Source organism: Procambarus clarkii, chromosome 19 (assembly GCF_040958095.1).
Source record: "Procambarus clarkii isolate CNS0578487 chromosome 19, FALCON_Pclarkii_2.0, whole genome shotgun sequence".
Taxonomy (NCBI): Eukaryota; Metazoa; Arthropoda; class Malacostraca; order Decapoda; family Cambaridae; genus Procambarus; species Procambarus clarkii.
Genome location: NC_091168.1, coordinates 31599185 through 31619071, shown reverse-complemented (window position 1 = coordinate 31619071; position 19887 = coordinate 31599185). Strand labels below are relative to the sequence as shown.

The window sequence follows — 19887 nt, the reverse complement described above, 5'->3', positions numbered from 1 at the left end:
TATATATTTAGGGTATACCCTAAAGTGATTTAAGTGAACAAGCTTTAATCTGGACCCTAATCATCAAAACAACCATCAAGACAACAAAAATAGAGTTTAAAATCTGAAAAAATCAGCCCCCCCCCCACCCCAAAAAAAAAAATTTAAAGTCCCAAGTTCTGCGAGTTGTGACCGATTTATTTGCTGACCAATTTCATTCTATCTTCACATAGTTTGGGAAGGGTATGCTCTCTCCAGGATGTAAAGGTTACAACAAAATCAGCTAATCAACAAAAGGAGAAAAAACTAAAATCTTAAAAAATAAAAAAAAAAAGTCCCCCCCCCCAATTTTTTTTTGACATTGATGAAAGTAACAAATACATTGCGCAATGTTAATATGATATATAACAAAATAGAGCATAATAGCAAACTTATTTTTAAGTATACTATTATGCTCACTGTATAACATAATAGCATAAGTTTTTTTTTTTTTACATAATTCGAATATTTTTCACTTCCGGGCTCTAAATATGCGCGGTTTAAGTATTAAAGGACTGTATATTTAAAATCAGGTTCGTTCTCGACTCTAATTGGGAATTCTGAGTTTGAATCCCAGTGTGAAAGAAATAGTTGGGCACATTTCCTATTCCATAATGCACCTGTTCATCTAACAGCAAATAGGTACATAGGAGTTAGTCAGCTTGTTGCGAGGTTGCATCCTGCGAAGGGTCAGTAATTCGACCCTTGAGGGGACCCTCGATACAAGTTGACCATGTATATATACACTGGCTGCCTGTCCACCAATACAGTGAATTAAATCATAATTCCATGAATTTGATTATCTTATGGTTTTCTTAAGCACCATGCACAGAATCATAACAAAATTGAGATTGTAATATTTATTCTGACAACTTTTTGTTAAGCTAGATACCTTTCAGGTTCCACCATGTTTGTGGTGTATACTGTATCTGAAGAGTTCTTGGTTATCTTGAGATCTTGAGGTTATCTTGAGATGATTTCGGGGCTTTTTTAGTGTCCCCGCGGCCCGGTCCTCGACCAGGCCTCCACCCCCAGGAAGCAGCCCGTGACAGCTGACTAACACCCAGGTACCTATTTTACTGCTAGGTAACAGGGGCATAGGGTGAAAGAAACTCTGCCCATTGTTTCTTGCCGGCGCCTGGGATCGAACCCAGAACCACAGGATCACAAGTCCAGCGTGCTGTCCGCTCGGCCGACCGGCCGACCGGTAGTTTTGTGTTTTAATTTTATACACTGGTGTAAGCGCTGTAGATCCTAGTGTCATTGTTCGAAGACCAGTGACGTCACCCTAATCGGTCAATGTCTGTATAGGTAATTAATTTAATTTAATAATAATTCATTGTGTTGGGGGACAGGCAGCCAGTGTATATACACACGTCAGGCTTATATAGAGGTTCCCCCAAGATCGAACTACTGACCCTAATCAGGATGCAACCACACAACAAGCTGACTAACTCCAATGTACCTAGTTACTGTTAGGTGAACAGATGTATTTGGTGATAGGAAATGCACCCAACCCTTTCTGTCTTACCTGGAATTTTAACCTAGAATTCCTGATTGCGAGTCGAGAATGAACCCAAGTGTACTACCAAGACCCTTTAAAGAATACACAGTATTAACTATAAAGTAGTCTACATTCAAAAATTAAAATCACACAGATTAGGTACTGTTTGCAGGAACGTAAGCATCCACAAGAATACACTTCTATGAGAGAAATAAAACTACAGTATAGTACTGGCCATTGAATTGGGCTAGTAAAGAAATGCTTCTAATCATGTAAATGGAAAAATACTTTTAATCTACATAGGCTATGAGAAAATTTACTGGATCGACATGTATGGGTTCCCACACTCAGGGACAGGAAGCCTTTAGGCTTATTAAGGTCCTCCGAGGTCAACTACTGACCTTTCCCATGATGCAAGCCACAATAGTTGCCTAACTCCTGAATACACATTTCCTACATGAACACACACACACAAGGCGAAAGGAAACATGGCCAAACGTCTTTGTCTTGTAGGAATTAAACCTGGGACATTTTGGTTGTGACCCGACTGCATTGGCCACTGTGCTACAGGACCCCCAAGTACTAAAGTGTTAGTGTACCATTAAACAACAATGGTACGAACCAGACAGAACTGAATTAAAATTTTTTAAATTATTCAACATAATCGTAGTAATCTTGGGGAACACAGCTGGGGTAAATACAACAGCTTTTCAAATTGAGAACCTGATATGGTTCTGACACCCGCTGACTGATCACAGTCAGGTTTTGCAACAGCTGTGTTGGTTTACAGGTTGAAGCACCAATAATATCTCTGACCAGTTGCAATTACAACTTCATCAATTAAAACATGTGTCTGATGTAGTAGATTGTAAACTAATGAAATTGTGTTCAAATATACCATTTAGACCTATTGTCTTCTGTAATTTAATTCTCTGTCCTATATGGTAGTGACTATAAGCAGCATTCTCACTGCAATAAGGCCTAATTAAATTACTCCAATTAGGCTAAATTGTATATTAATTTTGTAAAGATGTAAATATTAAATAATCAGACCAATTAAATATGGCTATACATTATGACTTATGGCATTTACTAAGAATCTATTTACTAAAGGATTGACAACCAGAAAAGGAAGGCAACTATGTCTCTAAATATAATTAACATTAGTTTTGTACCAAGCCAACAATCCAATAGACCTTAACCTAGGTAGTGATTTTTGCCAAGAAAGAAGCATTATTTGAAGTTTGCTGTAGGCCATAGGTAATTTCCAAAGTTTTGTTTATCCAATTTGTCATAAAAATCTAACTTCAGTGGAACCTCGATTTTCTTATGCCCCAATTTTCGGTTCTCGAGCTCAATTTCTTCTAAAAATTCAATTCGGTACTTGTTGTTTGCCTCGGTTTTCGGAGTTTGTTTATACACATACGGGTTTACCGAGTGCGTGGCGCTTCAATTTACCAGTGTTTCCCACCTAGTGATGATCGCGCTTGAATTCTTTATAAAGAATTTCATTGTTTTTGTTCTTTTTTGGTTTCTGAACATAAGAGTTCTTATTATATATCACACCATGGGTTCTAAGAAAGTCAGTGGTAATGTTCAACCTAAGAAAATAGTTGTGAGAACGACGATAGAGGAAAAACAAGAGATTATTCATAGTGAGACAATGTGATGTCTTGCTACAACCAAGTATTAAAATGTAGGGAAAAACAAGTGTCTATAGACAGATTCTTAGTAAGACAGGCAAGCAGTGAGCCACAACCAGGTCCTAGTGGTATGCCTGCAAATCATAAGAGAGAGTACCCCAGAAATGTCATCATTGCTGTTATAATGGAAGGGGACTCCCCTCCCAAACACTAACAACTCTCCTCCTTCCCCCTGTTCCTCACTGTCTTCCATACGCCAACAAGAATCCTAAGGTAAATTTACAAAAAGGTAAAGTACCTAAGAGTATTATTCTGCATAAAATGTATTTTTTAGTCAATATATTTGGTGGTGTGGAATGGATTAATTAAATTCGCATTATTTTTTATGGGAAAATTCATTTCAGTTTTCGAACCGTCTCTGGGAACGGATTAAATTCAAGAACTGAGGTATCACTGTACTGCAGTTCACGAATACCAAGTTAAATATATTACAAATGTAATCTCACTCAGTACAGTATGTGATGTTGGCTCCTGGACATAATTGAATTCTCACACAAAACAAGTTAACAAAGTCCATTTTCCAATTGTCAAAACTGTACGTTGTTAGTACAGTACTGTATACATTACCTTAGGTCAGACAATATGTACGCTGAGAGTGAACTCTAACATCAAAGGCCCAAGAATTTTCAACACACTTTCCACTACACATAAATGAGATTTTAAAATCCATTTGTAAAATATCCGGTGTATAGTGACTGGTATCTGTTGATTCCAGACCCAAAAACAGGAGATCAATTTCAAGAAGGCTAGTGTAAAGGCTTCTATAATGTGATGGGCTGGGAGGTAAATCTTCTGCATAAAATAGTGTAGCTTGTAGTATGTGGTGATTTTCCACCATAGTCTAACACACAAAGAACATGTACATATTGTGAACAATTGCATAATCAATCCATCAAACGACAGAAAACTCCAACTTGGCTTGCTTAATGCCAGGTGGAAGATCTATTTGGCAATATGAATCTTTGTTGGTACCTGTCAAGGCTGGCCGGCTCCAGTTAGTAATTATATGGCAAAAATGATAAAATCCTGGTTAATACTGGTTTGGAGTTATCTGGAGTGAACGAGCACTATCAGGCATTTGTTTACAAGATCCATGACCAGTGACAAACTTCCACAGGTCTACACCAAGCCCATGACAAAGATTCATAACTCGGTAAAAGCTTTGGGGGGAAAGCAGTTTTAAAAATTAACATTATAATATTAATTTTAACAGTTTTCTATCAGATTCCTTTCACATTTCAGTAGCATGCTTTTGAGCTATATTTGAAGAGTTTTAGGCATATTTGTGGTCTTGTTCAATGCACTGGTGGAGGTGGTTATAGGTTTTCTCTGCCAGGTGTCTGGAGACTTGAGAATATACCTCAAGTAGTTACAGTACTGTATTAACACTATGTACAATAATCTTTCAATCTAGTTGTTTACTACTAACTGGAACCAGTAGTATACAGATTTAATGCTTAATTTTTCTCTCATAAGCCAGGTTTATTAACATTCAAATAATATCACAGTGGTGCATATAAAAATTTCCGATACATTAACTTTATTTTGCTTTGAAAAATCAATTGGCTCTTCTATATTTTCAGATACCTTGCGGTTACCTTTTAGATCCTTTAGATACCAAGGATCAACGTCCCTGCGGCCCGGTCTCTGACCAGGCCTCTTGGTTGGTGGCCTGGTCAACCAGGCTGTTGGCCGTGGCTACCTAACATCTTCTGGTAGATAATCACGATAAGGTTTTCTCCTCATTTCCCATCAACACTGTGCAATCTCTTCATTAACAATTAATAATCAATATCATGATAATTGCTAACCCTCTATTTAGGCAATGTCATCCTTCAAGGTATTCAGGAGGTAGAAGAGCAACATATTATGGATTGCAGCTTCAAAACCTTCAAATTCATTGGCAGCTATACTTATCAGCATTTGTTGACCTATTTATTGTGGTTTCTATTATTAAACTTTTAATGTTGAGGATAACACCTTGATTCATGAGCCAAACTAAAGATTTATGGTGGAAGTGGTGTCCGCGAGCGGTATTCTGCAACTTCTTAGTTGGAAGAATTCCAACTATTCCAATTGTATATGGTATTCTGCCTTCCGTTAGGTTGAAGTGCCATACATGCAATTCTGCAACCCTTTACCTACCTGCCTTGTGGCTAACAGATGCTTACAGCCTGACATGTGAATTACAGCCTCATTGATCAGGTATCCTTTTGTGGTGTTTATCGTGATCTCTCTTGGACACAACGAGAGGCCCGGCCAGTTATACCCACTTACGTAGTGTGTAGAGGGAGTACGTTGAAGTCTTGGGCAACCCCTTAGGTGGAAGTGCTGTACTTCCACTGCACTTCCAGTAATAATGTACTGGAAGTATTCTGCAATCCACCTCCAAAAAATTACGATACTTATTGGTCAAAAGTAAAAAATACTGTTGCACCCAAAAAAGTTCATGTTTGTATTAATGGAATACTCCAAATGGCATGCCAAAAGTGGAGCAATAACTAAACCTTACCTAACCTCTCCTAAGCCTAAACAAGCAATCCCAGCACTAATGTACACAATCTTAGGCCTGGAAAAGTTTAGGTAGGGTTATTGCTTTTGTTCATGGCCTCTACAAAATAAATACTGTAGTACAAAAAGGGGGGTTTATTTTGGCCGCAACAGTTCCTTTTTGCACATTCCCCACCAATAGTTGCTGTAAGTACAGTACTGTTATTGTGGATGACGGGCTGTACCCTGCTGTCCCACGAGATAAGACTAACCTGGCAATGAGATGGAGGTGCGGATGAGGGTGAACAATGGCATTGTCTAATAATATAATACTCCGAACTGTGTAAACCATTCTAATCATCCAAAAATATACTGCCTGTGTGAACCATGTATCCTGTGAACTGAAGTAGATGACTGGTAGAGAATGTTTGCAATTTTAAGAGCTCTAACATGTGCAGCCTCTCCCACAGCTGCACAATTTGACCTACAGTGAGCATCTTTTCAAATCCCCCCCCCCTGCAGAAACCCACTACTGAGCTGTCACGACCAAGAAAAATGACAGGTTGGATAACAAGGACCTTCCAAACAAGAGATGCCATACCAAGATACTTTTCAAGATACTAGTGCTCTCTTGGGTGGAATATTGCTGCACTAACAGCCCCATTCAGAGCTGGAGAAATTGCTGACCTAGTGTGTGTGTGCAAAAATTCTTTACCCCTAGAATCCACTCTGCAAATCATCTTAATTATTGGGACCAATTAAAAGTTCTAAATCTGTATTCTCTAGAACACAGGTGAGAGATGCATAATAATCTACACATGGAAGATATTAGAGTGACTGGGTCCAAATCAAAACTCGGAGATTAAATCACATGAAACCAGTAGGCATGGCAGGATGTGTAAATAGCCTCATTGAAAAGCAGAGGTGCAGTAGGTAAGCTGAAGAAGAACTATCAACATCAGGGCCTGAAACTGTTAAGACTCTCCTGCTACGCATAAGGGGCATAACTGGCCAGCCTCTCACAGTGTTCAAGAGAGAACTTTACATACACCTCCAAAGAATACCTGAACAACCAGGCTGTGATCTTCAGGCTGCGAGCAGCCATGACCAACCGGGAGGCCTGGGCGATCAGATGGCCAACCGGGAGGCCTGGGCGATCAGATGGCCAACCGGGAGGCCTGGGCGATCAGATGGCCAACCGGGAGGCCTGGGCGATCAGATGGCCAACCGGGAGGCCTGGGCGATCAGATGGCCAACCGGGAGGCCTGGGCGATCAGATGGCCAACCGGGAGGCCTGGGCGATCAGATGGCCAACCGGGAGGCCTGGGCGATCAGATGGCCAACCGGGAGGCCTGGGCGATCAGATGGCCAACCGGGAGGCCTGGGCGATCAGATGGCCAACCGGGAGGCCTGGGCGATCAGATGGCCAACCGGGAGGCCTGGGCGATCAGATGGCCAACCGGGAGGCCTGGGCGATCAGATGGCCAACCGGGAGGCCTGGGCGATCAGATGGCCAACCGGGAGGCCTGGGCGATCAGATGGCCAACCGGGAGGCCTGGTCGATCAGATGGCCAACCGGGAGGCCTGGGCGATCAGATGGCCAACCGGGAGGCCTGGGCGATCAGATGGCCAACCGGGAGGCCTGGGCGATCAGATGGCCAACCGGGAGGCCTGGGCGATCAGATGGCCAACCGGGAGGCCTGGGCGATCAGATGGCCAACCGGGAGGCCTGGGCGATCAGATGGCCAACCGGGAGGCCTGGGCGATCAGATGGCCAACCGGGAGGCCTGGGCGATCAGATGGCCAACCGGGAGGCCTGGGCGATCAGATGGCCAACCGGGAGGCCTGGTCGATCAGATGGCCAACCGGGAGGCCTGGGCGATCAGATGGCCAACCGGGAGGCCTGGTCGATCAGATGGCCAACCGGGAGGCCTGGTCGATCAGATGGCCAACCGGGAGGCCTGGTCGATCAGATGGCCAACCGGGAGGCCTGGTCGATCAGATGGCCAACCGGGAGGCCTGGTCAGAGACTGGGCCGTGGAGCTATCGATGCCCGAAAGCTACATAAGGTACTTACCTTACCTTATCTTGGAAGACAAGGTAGAAGTAGGTAACCTTCTACTGAAGGTATTACTTTGTTCACCTCTCCCAATGATCCCAGTCATCAATAATGAACAATTGAAAATGCATAAAAACCATTAAACACAATCTATTTTTTCAGTTATAATGATGTGCTGTTGGGAATCTTAGCGAAGTATCCAAAATTTGCTTACTGTAGGTAAACACAATCTAGCGATTCAATTTATCCTCATCCATTAAATGGCTCGACTATTTAAAATTTTTATTTCGAGGTGCACGTGATTAAAAAGTTACAAAATCAAATGGGGAAATAATTGCATATGGTGACTGGAGCAGAGTAAGGGTTAAAGGGATCAATGCTAGCTTTATCTGCATTTGAGGATATCCCAGAGTTGTTGTTGTTACAAATCAATCAAATCAAGAGCTTTATGAATAAATGGTTGTACATTTATAACTGGGAAAGTTTACATATTAATTAAAATATATTAATTACATACCAGCGAGTCACAGTAACACCACAACACATAGATACAGTATTGTCATTATTAGAATCAGAAACTTCATAGCTTGCACAAATCTTTACAATAATGTTTGGACTAAACAGATGCATTGAAATCTAAATCAGACTTTCATTTGTCATAATGTGAGCTACATACAACTTACAAACTGAAAACGTTTAATTCTTACAACCTGACATTACTTATACTGAAGGTATTAATAATAGGCATATCAAAATACTGAAGCAAGTTTAGTTGTGGCAACCGTGGGCATTTATTAAGCTCTTAATGATATCTAGCTATCTGTTGCATGTACACAGTGCAAGTACTTTTCGTGATCTTCCCGGAATACTGCATGCGACACATGAAACACACTACAGTGCTCGTCTTTAAGAAGAAGCATTTTTTTCACTAGGCCCATTGCACTTTTAACACCATGTTATATTCTGTAAATTTCACATTAGAATAACTTATAAAAGTTTTCCGGCAATTGTAAGAGGGTTTCTTTTAACACCTGCTTCAGCCCAGACTACTGGTTTTAAATATCTTGTTTTACTAGAAATTACCCACACAGTATTCTGATAGTCCCCTAAAAACTTACAGCACCTTCACCAGTATACAGTACATCATGACCCTTCATATATGCCATGAACTCTCTGAATACTCTTTACAGTACAGTATTCCAGTATTCCCATAACATATTACAATATGAAAGGTGCCTAATTATACAAACCTATTAGAATATATTTTATAAAGTTCGGCTTTCACAAGTTGTCTATGGTTTATGTGAAAATCAATCAATTTATTGATTGTCTAATTTCACGATATATTTGATTATATTTTTTCTCTAATAAATTAGTAGAGCCTGTCCTGACACTCGGCTGGTGATGTGTTGCTGCCCTCTCATGTGATCCACAATGACACAAAGTATCCAAAGGAATTTTAGTATAATTCATTCTTTCAAGCAAACTTGGTTAGATTTTGGTCAACGAGATCTATAGAATCAGCAGCAATTAGCCTCAAGGTGCTAATGACCAAGGTTATATGACGACTGCAAATGAAATTGCGCAGATTATACATCTTCAAAAATAGTTGTATATGGTGACATGAAGGAAGAGGAAGCTTACATGCATACTACTGTACAGGACAGACAAAAAAAATGATCTTGGAGGCCAATGAAAAAATGAGATGGATCAAAATAGCACTTGTACAGTAATTTTACGGTTAGGATAATCAAGTAGCTAATAGGCACATCTTATAAATACTGTACAGTAATGTATATACATTTTCATGTAAAATATACAGTTTGCCTTTACAGCAGAATAATATACCTGTACTGGGTACTTGGATGGGGAAAGTTCTACTTCCCAAGCCCGACCCAAGGCCAGGCTTAACCTGTGAGAGTTTGGTCCACCAGGCTGTTGCTTGGAGCTGCCTGCAGGCCCACATATCTACCACAGTCCGGTTGGTCTAGTATTTCTTTTAGAGCACTTCTTTTAGAAAACAATCTAGTTTTCTCTTGATGTCCATGGTTGTTCCGGCAATATTTCTTATGCTCGCTAGGAGGATGTTGAACAACCGTAAAACTCTGATGTTTCTATAGTGTTCTCTGATTGTGCCTATGGTGCCTCTGTTCTTCAATGGTTCCATTCAGCTTTTCTATCCATTTCTTTCACTTCAGCATGTTGTTATTTTACTGTGCAAATTTGGGACCTGGCCCTCCAGTATTTTCCATGTACAGTACTGTATATTATTTGATTTCTCACTCGTCCCCTCTCTAAAGAATACATTTAAAGAGCTTTGAGACGATCCCAATAGTTTAGGTGCGTTATTATGTCAATGTATGCCATACTATACATGTTCTTTCTATCCCCTTTATTTCAGCAATCTCTCCTGCTCTGGAGGGGAAAGCGAGTGTCAAGCAGTACTCAAGATGGGACAGCACAAATGTTTTGAATAGTACAACCATTGTGATGGGATCCCTGGATTTGAAAGTTCTCCTAATCCATCCTATTATTTTTCTGGCTGATGCTAATATTTGCTTGGTTATGATCCCTAAATGTTAGATCATATATCATTATTCCCAGATCCTTTACATGTTGCTTTCCTATTATGGGCAGATTTGATTGTGTTTCGTACCCTTTACAGTATTTTGTTTAAGGTCCTCATTTTTACCATACCTAAGTACTGTACCTGGACTTTATCACTGTTAAACCATATGTTGCTTTCTGTATAATAAATACTCGACTGTACCGAGTCGAGTATTTATTAACAGCTGCTAGTAGGTTTTTAATGCCTTCAACGGTAGTAGTTTTTATGCTGATTTTTGTGTTGTCTGCAAAAGATATGAAACTGTGATTTGTATTTTATGAGAATATGGTAAAGCAGTGGTGTGAGGACCATACCCTAGGGTACAGAACTTTTAACTGCTCTTGGACTATTTTCCACCATCCTACTTTTACCTGTTGTTCTTGTTGACCTCATTTTGTGGACTATTAATCCATGGTCACATTTATCAAATGCCTTTGCAAAGTTCATGTACAGTATACCACATATTGTGAGTTCTGTTTTTTTTCCTAGTGTCAAAGTGATTTTGTCATGGTGGTCAAGTAGTTGCGAGAGGCATGATCTTCCCACTCTAAATCCATGTTGGAGGGGGTTGTGGAGGTTATTGGTCTCCATAAAACTGGAGATTTGATTCCTGACCACTCTCAAATACTGTACTTTTATCATGTGGAACGTTAGTGCAACTGGTCCATAATTCTTAGCCAATGCTTTGCTCCCTCCCTTGTGTAGAGGAGCTATGTCTGCTGATTTAACCTCATCTAGTATATCCCCCTCCCCCATGCCCAAGCTCTTCCTTTCACACTATACTGAGTGCCTGTGCTCCTGCCATTTTTTATTTCCTAATAAACATTTAATTTCAAGAGCCTGAACCCGGGGCCGAGTGCATAGACACTTTATAAATTTCTCTTTCAAAATAGGCAGTGTTCATGTTAATATCAGTTATATTTTCAGGGGTTTGGATATCACGCATAAAGAAGCTGTCCAGATCTTCCACTTTCAAGCTATTTAGTGGGGTGCTAAACATATCCACGTACTGCTTTTTTTAGGATTTTACTAATTTCTGTGTTGTTCTCTATTTATTTATTTATTTATTTATTTATTTATGCATATACAAGAATGTACATAAGGAATGTGAGGATACAAATATGGTAATTACAGTCTTGTAAAGCCACTAGCACGCGCAGCGTTTCGAGCAGGTCCTTAATCTAAGAAAATTTTAAGGAGGTAAATACTTGCAAAAATTATAGACAAAAAAATGATAACAGATTACATGAAATGAAAAAAAGATGAGAGAAAATTGTAGGTACAGTATATTAAAGCACATAGGTAGCTGAGATTGATTGCAATGACAGCTTGAATGGTAGTTGTCAAAAAATTGGTAGGCACAATACAGCAGAAACAATATAAGATTGGTTGCAATGACAGCTTGAATGGTAGTTGACAAAAATTGGTAGTCACAATACAGCATATGGCTAGCACATAGAAGAAGACAGCAATGAACACAATGATAAGGTTGTTTGATATTACATAAAAATTAGGAGATTGGGTAACACTAGGTACAGAGCAAATTTAAAGCTCAGTGTAGGAAACTAAGAAGATGAAGTTAGGTACTTTTTGGTTTTGCTTTTAAATAAGGCAAAAGTTTTACAGTTTTTCAATTCACTAGGGAGTGAGTTCCATAGACTAGGTCCCTTAATTTGCATAGAGTGTTTACACAGATTAAGTTTGACCCTGGGGATATCAAAGAGATATTTATTTCTGGTGTGGTGATAATGGGTCCTATTACATCTGTCCAGGGAGAGTTTCAGAGCATGGTTTGCATTTGAGAACAGGGTTTTGTAAATGTAGTTGACACAAGAGAATGTGTGGAGGGAGTTAATATTTAGCAAGTTTAGGGATTTAAACAATGGAGCTGAGTGTTGTCTGAAAGCAGAGTTAGTTATTATGTATGACCTTCACTTGTAAGAATAGGACCAATAAAAAAATGGCAGTGCTTTTATATTTTAATTTTGCTTATGTGAAGAAATATTTTGGGTTTTCTTTATCTCTTGTATGGCTTTCTATTCTAACTGAATTTCTTCCATTTCAAATGATTGCTTCAGTTTCTGCTCCGTTTCCTCAATCTCCTTGTTTAATCGATTCCTTCTTTGTAGGAATAGTCGTGTCTGCTTAAGCATTTTTGTTAGTTTTTCTGTTTTTGTAGTGCTGTCTATGTTCTCTTTCTTGCTTTCTGCAAAGGAACATGTTTCAGGCACACTTTATATGTTTTCGAAGTCAGTTGTTTTATTCCTTGCATGGGATTGTTATTACTGTACTTGGAACAGTTTCCCACTGCATGTTTCTAAGCTCCCTGTAAGTTCTGTAAGTTTGTAAGTTTTAATATAATCATTCAGTCTGGAGAATGTGTATGGATTTACATTTCTGTACACTAATGTATATTACAGTACAGGATTCTAATCGAAAGCTGATTAAAACTGCTCTGACCTACTGAACACCAGGTTACATATCTTTTTAAATTTTATTCAGTTTTATGAAGTACAATACACCGTAAATGTAATTAATAAACATGTAATATGGATCTCTGTAACCCACATAGGGGTTACAGAGATCCCCCCATATCATTTGAATCAGTGAGCGACCCCTATACAGTATCGTCTAATTTCATGTAAATGTAATCAACACATACCAAGCACACCATGCTGCCTTCCACATTAATATCTTACCTTTACAGTCGGGTTCCCAAGGAAAGAGCCACATGGGAGTCGAGATGTAGGGCAAGGTGTAAAAAGTAGCCAAACAATAAAACAAAAACTAAAGAGTACTAACACATCTTGGTACTATATCCAGTAATATTAGATCTTAATGCACAATGGGTTACGAAGGAATTATCCCCCCCGAGTATTGGGGGTACCTGGTACCGAAGGCTTGAAAATCAGAGAGTTGAAGAGCCAGTAAGCTGGTATAGAAGTGTTGCCTGATATTAATGAGACAAAGGATGGTATAATATAGACCATAATATACATGGTTATACTAACAAGGAACCATTGTAAAGGGCAATAAGTCTTGCCATTTAGATACCAGTGCCAGGGTGGCCAGAAACAGTTATAAAATGACTGCAAGTGTACTGTAACTATCAAAAGAAGGCACCAACTGAGGGAAGAATATGTAGATAAAATGGCAGTGTTATCTTGAGTTATCTTGAGATGATTTCGGGGCTTTTAGTGTCCCCGCGGCCCGGTCCTCGACCAGGCCTCCACCCCCAGGAAGCAGCCTGTGACAGCTGACTAACACCCAGGTACCTATTTTACTGCTAGGTAACATGTGTGTGAAATGATTTTGTCAAGAGTTCCATGCCATGGGTATAGCATGTACATCATCCATTTTGATGTAATTTTAGAAAACACTTTCTCCTTTTTTCAATCATTATAGAAATTTTCCAATAAACTTTATATAAATATTTTTGATCTACTGTGAAAATCAATAACTGTATATTGTAACCTTATTAAGTGATGTAGTGTATACACAAGAAAGTTAATCATACTGCTGACAAAGTTATACACATTAATCTCATGATATTGCTAAATACCCCTTCCATTGCTATTTACCAAACAGAAAAGTAAGAAATGTTATAGTGGAGCTACTGCCTGAGCCGAGCCAAGGTGAGATGAGCTAGTCAAGTTTAATAAAACTAAACTAAACTCAACTAATCCTAACCTACCTTATTAGTGCACAAGTCCAAAAAATAAAGTTAAAAAAACAACAACACTTGTTTGGTACATGCATTGGAGCTTTTACCTTGGCTACTGTACCTAGATAATGCTAATAATGTAACTAACATAAACATTCTGAATTTAAGTGAACATGTCATGAAAATTCTCTCTCTAATTATCGAACGAATATTTCTTTTGTAATCTACCGTAGGAAGTTTTCATAACTGATTTTATCTGCTATGCTCTTAAAGGTGCACCAATACACAATATATTGACCAATTATGATAGTCATTTATTTGTATACTATACTATACTGTACTATAATTCCAACGCTCTGATACCAAAACATAGGTGCAACTCTACCATGTTCTACACCTAGTGGCAAGGAATTGCAGGATAATTACTTAACAAATAATGCAATTATAGGGCTAAAATTTATCTGCCTTGGCAAGCATAGCTAGCTTTAATTCAAACAATTTTGTGGCCCCTTCAAAATATCTGGCAATTCCCAATATTTTTTCAACTGTAGCCCAAGACAAGAAATAGCCTAATATCTACTTTTTCAATCTATTCTTTCTACATTGCATGGCTACTGTGCTTTTAGGCAAATGGTCAAAACAAGCCCACCCACTATAATATTTAGCTAGCCTACTAGCCATAAGCATGCGGTAAACATTACTTGCAAACAGTAATTGTGCCTATAGTATTTCTATGGGGTAGTAAATATCATCATGCTTATAAAGGCAATGCTTGTACTGTATAGGTTCTTTTGAAAAATCTATTACAGTACTGTATTTTGTTTTAAAATCAGTTCGCTTTGCTTACTGATGGAAAGAGCACAACTTCCAGATTTTAATGCCCTTATCCATTTCTTAAGCTTCAGTGTGCTTTGTACCGTCTTTGGTAGCCTAGGCTTATACTGTAATTGAATTTTTGTCTTGAACAATGGAAATTAAAAATTTCTCCTTAAGGCTAGGCAATTATATATCCAAAGGATCACCAAATAATTGATGCTAATAAATAACCGACAACCACAGTGCAAATATCCACACATCTGCCCATAAATCTGTGCTATACCACCGGGTAAAGTATACAATATTCACAGATGTGGTCAAAACATAGAAGATGTTTGACAAGGCATGTTTACCAATTGTTAAAGCCATATATATATCTCGTTAGGTTGGGGGTGTTAGCTTAGGTTAGGCTGTTAGGCTCGGTTCGGTTAGTTTAGGATAGGTTTGGTTGAGCATAGGTAGGTTTGAAAATCTGTTGGCAAAGTGTCTTGTGTATAATGAGACAATTATCCCATACTCAATAATTTTGGATTAAATTTTTTTTTAGAATACTATGTTTCATAGTATAGCCCAAGGGGTAGAGGTTTCAGACTAGCATAAACAAAATTAGACAAATTAGATAGATATTAGTTCCTGGGATCTGCTTTAGTGGAAAATAACGAAAATGTCATATTTTCAGCTTTGTAATACAAGTACAGTACATGTAGACTACAATACAATTGGGATCAAATAACATAACAAAGATGGTAAAACTACTGGTAATAAGACAGCAAGGCTAATACAGTATGCATTCTCAAGCTATCAACTTATCCAAGATACAGTAGAGGTTATCGAGCATGCCTATCAAAAAGTGAATCGAAATACAGCTTTGTGGAATCAGTAACGTCCCACCTCTCAGTGTGCCCCTGGTGACTTACCCACCTTCGCAGTGTGATCCTGGTGAACTACCCCCCACCCCCACCCCGGAAGTGTGACCGTGGTGACTCCCTGGTGACTTCCCACTCTTAGTGTGACCCAGTGTGACCTTACAACAAGGACAGCAACACAAACTGTCCACCTAGGGGTAAGGAAAGGGCAGCAGCAACAACAATATGTGATCAAGGAAAACAAAGGCAACAAAAACATGCTCATACACTTTTCATGAGGAAATACATATCTAATGAACTAGGCATTACAAGATTGTGTAAATTACATAGGTGGCCTACTGGCTGGGGAGTGGGAGTTATTCATGGCAAGTGAGAGGAGAGGAGAGGAAGAGAGTGGGGGGGAGAGGGGAGGAAGAGAGTGTGAGGGGGGAGCGGAGAGTAAGGGGAGAAGAAATGTGTGCGAGGAGAGAAGACGAGAGTGAGGAGGAGGAGAAGAGTGAGGGGGAGAAGAAGGGAGTGAGCCAGGGGTGAGAGCCAGGAGTGAGAGCCAGGGGTGAGAGCCAGGGGTGAGAGCCAGGGGTGAGAGCCAGGGGTGAGAGCCAGGGGTGAGAGCCAGGGGTGAGAGCCAGGGGTGAGAGCCAGGGGTGAGAGCCAGGGGTGAGAGCCAGGGGTGAGAGCCAGGGGTGAGAGCCAGGGGTGAGAGCCAGGGGTGAGAGCCAGGGGTGAGAGCCAGGGGTGAGAGCCAGGGGTGAGAGCCAGGGGTGAGAGCCAGGGGTGAGAGCCAGGAGTGAGAGCCAGGGGTGAGAGCCAGGAGTGAGAGCCAGGAGTGAGAGCCAGGGGTGAGAGCCAGGAGTGAGACCCAGGGGTGAGAGCCAGGAGTAAGACCCAGGGGTGAGAGCCAGGAGTAAGACCCAGGGGCGAGAGCCAGGAGTAAGACCCAGGGGCGAGAGCCAGGAGTAAGACCCAGGGGCGAGAGCCAGGAGTAAGACCCAGGGGCGAGAGCCAGGAGTAAGACCCAGGGGTGAGAGCCAGGAGTAAGACCCAGGGGTGAGAGCCAGGAGTAAGACCCAGGGGTGAGAGCCAGGGGTGAGAGCCAGGAGTGAGAGCCAGGGGTGAGAGCCAGGAGTGAGAGCCAGGGGTGAGAGCCAGGAGTGAGAGCCAGGAGTGAGAGCCAGGCGTGAGAGCCAGGCGTGAGACCCAGGGGTGAGAGCCAGGGGTGAGAGCCAGGAGTAAGACCCAGGGGTGAGAGCCAGGGGTGAGAGCCAGGGGTGAGAGCCAGGGGTGAGAGCCAGGGGTGAGAGCCAGGAGTGAGAGCCAGGGGTGAGAGGTGAGAGTGAAGGCTGCGGCCCGGCTCCTCCAGGTCGTCTCCCGCCGCTGGCAAGTGCCGCCGCCGCCGCCGCCGCAGCTGTCAACACGCCCACCTCCCCCTCCAACCCGCGCCCCCCACCAGCACGCCCGCAACACACACGCACACGCCACACACTCACCATTGTGCTCCGTGAATATGTTGGCTCCCGTGGTGCGTATCTCCCGGCCAGAGCGATACTTGGCCTTACTTGAACGGGTTATTGTACCGCCGCCTGAGCCGAGGTGCCTCTCCTTTCCCTGCTGGCCACCCATCTCGCTCACGACCACACACACACACCCCTAGCTGCACATCTCTACCACTGGCGGCACTGATCACACCCTCATACTTCTCTTAACATCGCCACACCGCACTTCCACTCTCTCGTATAGGCGAAAATGACAGGGAATGCACTTCAAACACCGCGACGTTGCACCATGTCCAGTGTTCATCAACGACTACAGCTCCGGCCAGCAGATGGCGGAGTAAACACTGCAACAGCTGAGCATCGCCCCAGACAACGGGTGCATTCAACCAACACCTCAACACCCACAAACTGCATCCCAAACACTAATCTATTCACCTATACAACTTACTAATATTTATATTTTAGTACATAAACCTATATTTCATTTGTAAATACCCACGTGTTTCTAGTGTATGTGTGTTTGACTGGTGGTAATTCGGTAGTGGTCCAACACCCCCGTGATTCACACCCAGACAAACGCAAGGTGTCAGATGGGCCATGGATGGCCACCACACATTGTTGATACTCGAGTTTTACGACCAGCCAGGTCCTTAATCCCTTTCATTTAACGCATCAAATCCATTTGTTAAATGTTTCCAATGCATACAAAGCTTAATCACGCCTAAAACGAGCATTAACCTCCTTATATACGCAACTTTTTGTTGCTGTTTTCACTACCAGCTGATGGAGCATTCTTTAAATTTACAATACTTAAGATGCAGTATATTACTATGAGCAAATAATTTGTCATTCAACAGCTGCGAACACTATCTGGTCTCCATCTCCAGTGCTCAAGGACGTACTTGACTACTTATAAACAATATCTCTATAATAGCGCACTTCACCTGTAGCACTCTCTTCAACAATAAACACCTAGACTACTTAATCACTATCAACACCTCTCCCTGATGATGGAAGATGATGCAAGTTACTGCTCAAAAATGTGCAGGAGCCACGGAGCTCTACATCCCACTCAAGACGGATGTAGGATAACAAAAGGCACGGAAAAAGAATAGACAACTAGAACAGAAGAAAATTAAATGCATTATAGAGAGAGCCAGAAATGAATACATAAGTCAGAAGGAAAACAGACAATTTGAAAGCAACATTGCATCAAAAGCAAAGGACCAACCAATTAAACCATATAAGAAAAACAACAGGTAGACTCCATATGATAAGGTTCAAGAGACAAAAGTAAGTCTCACAGAAAATGACAAGAAGGTATGTGAGGAATTCAACAAAAGATTTCAGTAGGTGTTTACGAAGGACCCAACTTGGAGACCAGAAATGAGTGATGAAAGAGTGTGGTGGCCACCGTGGCCTTTGTGTTAACTGTAGCAGCCTGTTGTGAACACTGTGGAGAGAGAGAGGACGTCAAGCGGAAGGAGAAACACGTTGAGAGAAGCCCGGGATACTTTAAATTACCGTTAAATTACACTATTCAACAAATATCTAGTGTAATACTGTTTCCAATATCATTAAAAAAGCAAGAGTAACTCCTGCTCATAAAGGTTGCGATTCAGTTAACAAACAATTACAGATGAATATAAAATCTACCGATACTACAAAAATATTTGAAAACATTATTTACACCCCGCTCTACTCGTACCTTGCAAAATATAAGATATTAAGCTGGCGGGGGGTAGAAATAGCCTAAGCTACTCTATCCCTTTGAGATGTATTTATTGCTTATCTCAATAAACATACTTGAACTTGAACTTGAAGTCCATGCCAGTTTGGATTCTGTTCCCAAAAGAGTACCAATTATGCCATTATAATCTGATTGATATAATCTACACAATCCTTGACAAAAATGAGTTCCCAATTGGTCTTTTCATTGATCTTTGAAAGGTCTTTGATACTGTAAACCATAACTAACTCATATTTAACCTTTGCCATTATGGAATCTGAGGCTTCACACTGAATTGTATTCTATCATATCTTAGTTTTTTTTCTACCACAGACGTGACCACACACTACTACATATCTTAGTGACAGACACCAATATGTAGCCATCAATAACATAACCTCCCCCACTCTACCACTAACGAGTGCCACAGTTTTTTTGATATATACATTACATTAATGAATTGCCACTCATGGCTATCAGCCAACAAACTCACATTATCCGTGAGAATAGTTAATATGAGAGAAGAGTTAACATTACCTACCATGAGAGAATCTTGTCCATTAGCACAGTTTTCGATGTGAAGGCACTGAGTACATTTCAGCAATACATGAAATTTCAAGTTAAACTTTCTAATATGCAACACTCGCCTGAAGTCTATAGAAGGAGAGGGAAATTTGATTATACATTTTGCTTCTATAAGGTAGCCAACTCTATCAAAATATTAAATATGTACCCAACTCAGTTAATCCACCAATTAATCCATCAACCAATTAATCCGTTTTCATCAAATTAATTCACTATAGGGGAGAACGTGTCTCAATTGAAACCACAAACTTGCATAAACCACACGCCGAATATATCAGAAAGACTTCTCACCATAAAGGATCGAAACTTAGACTGCCAGGAGCACTGAAACCACTGACAAGTCCATCACTCT

The 19887-nt window shown here is 40.8% G+C and overlaps 1 protein-coding gene across 4 annotated transcripts in view; it reads right to left on the bottom strand.

Moving 5' to 3' along the window:
* The window catches only part of LOC138366257 (uncharacterized), a 111426-nt gene extending 92861 nt beyond the window's left edge, over window positions 1-18565 (bottom strand). The window contains exons 1-2 of one of the 4 annotated variants that reach the window (XR_011229116.1): window positions 17216-18565; window positions 12349-12717 (exon numbers count right to left, since the gene is read on the bottom strand). Coding sequence is in view for 2 of the 4 variants with exons in the window: in XM_069327222.1 (XP_069183323.1) it covers window positions 12419-12588; window positions 17216-17348 (303 nt within the window). In the remaining 2 variants the exon portion in view is untranslated. Of the gene's footprint in view, window positions 1-12348; window positions 12718-17215 lie in introns of those variants that run through there. The other 3 variants (XM_069327222.1, XR_011229117.1, XM_069327221.1) reach the window with 3 other exon arrangements.
* Window positions 18566-19887: the final 1322 nt, after the last annotated feature.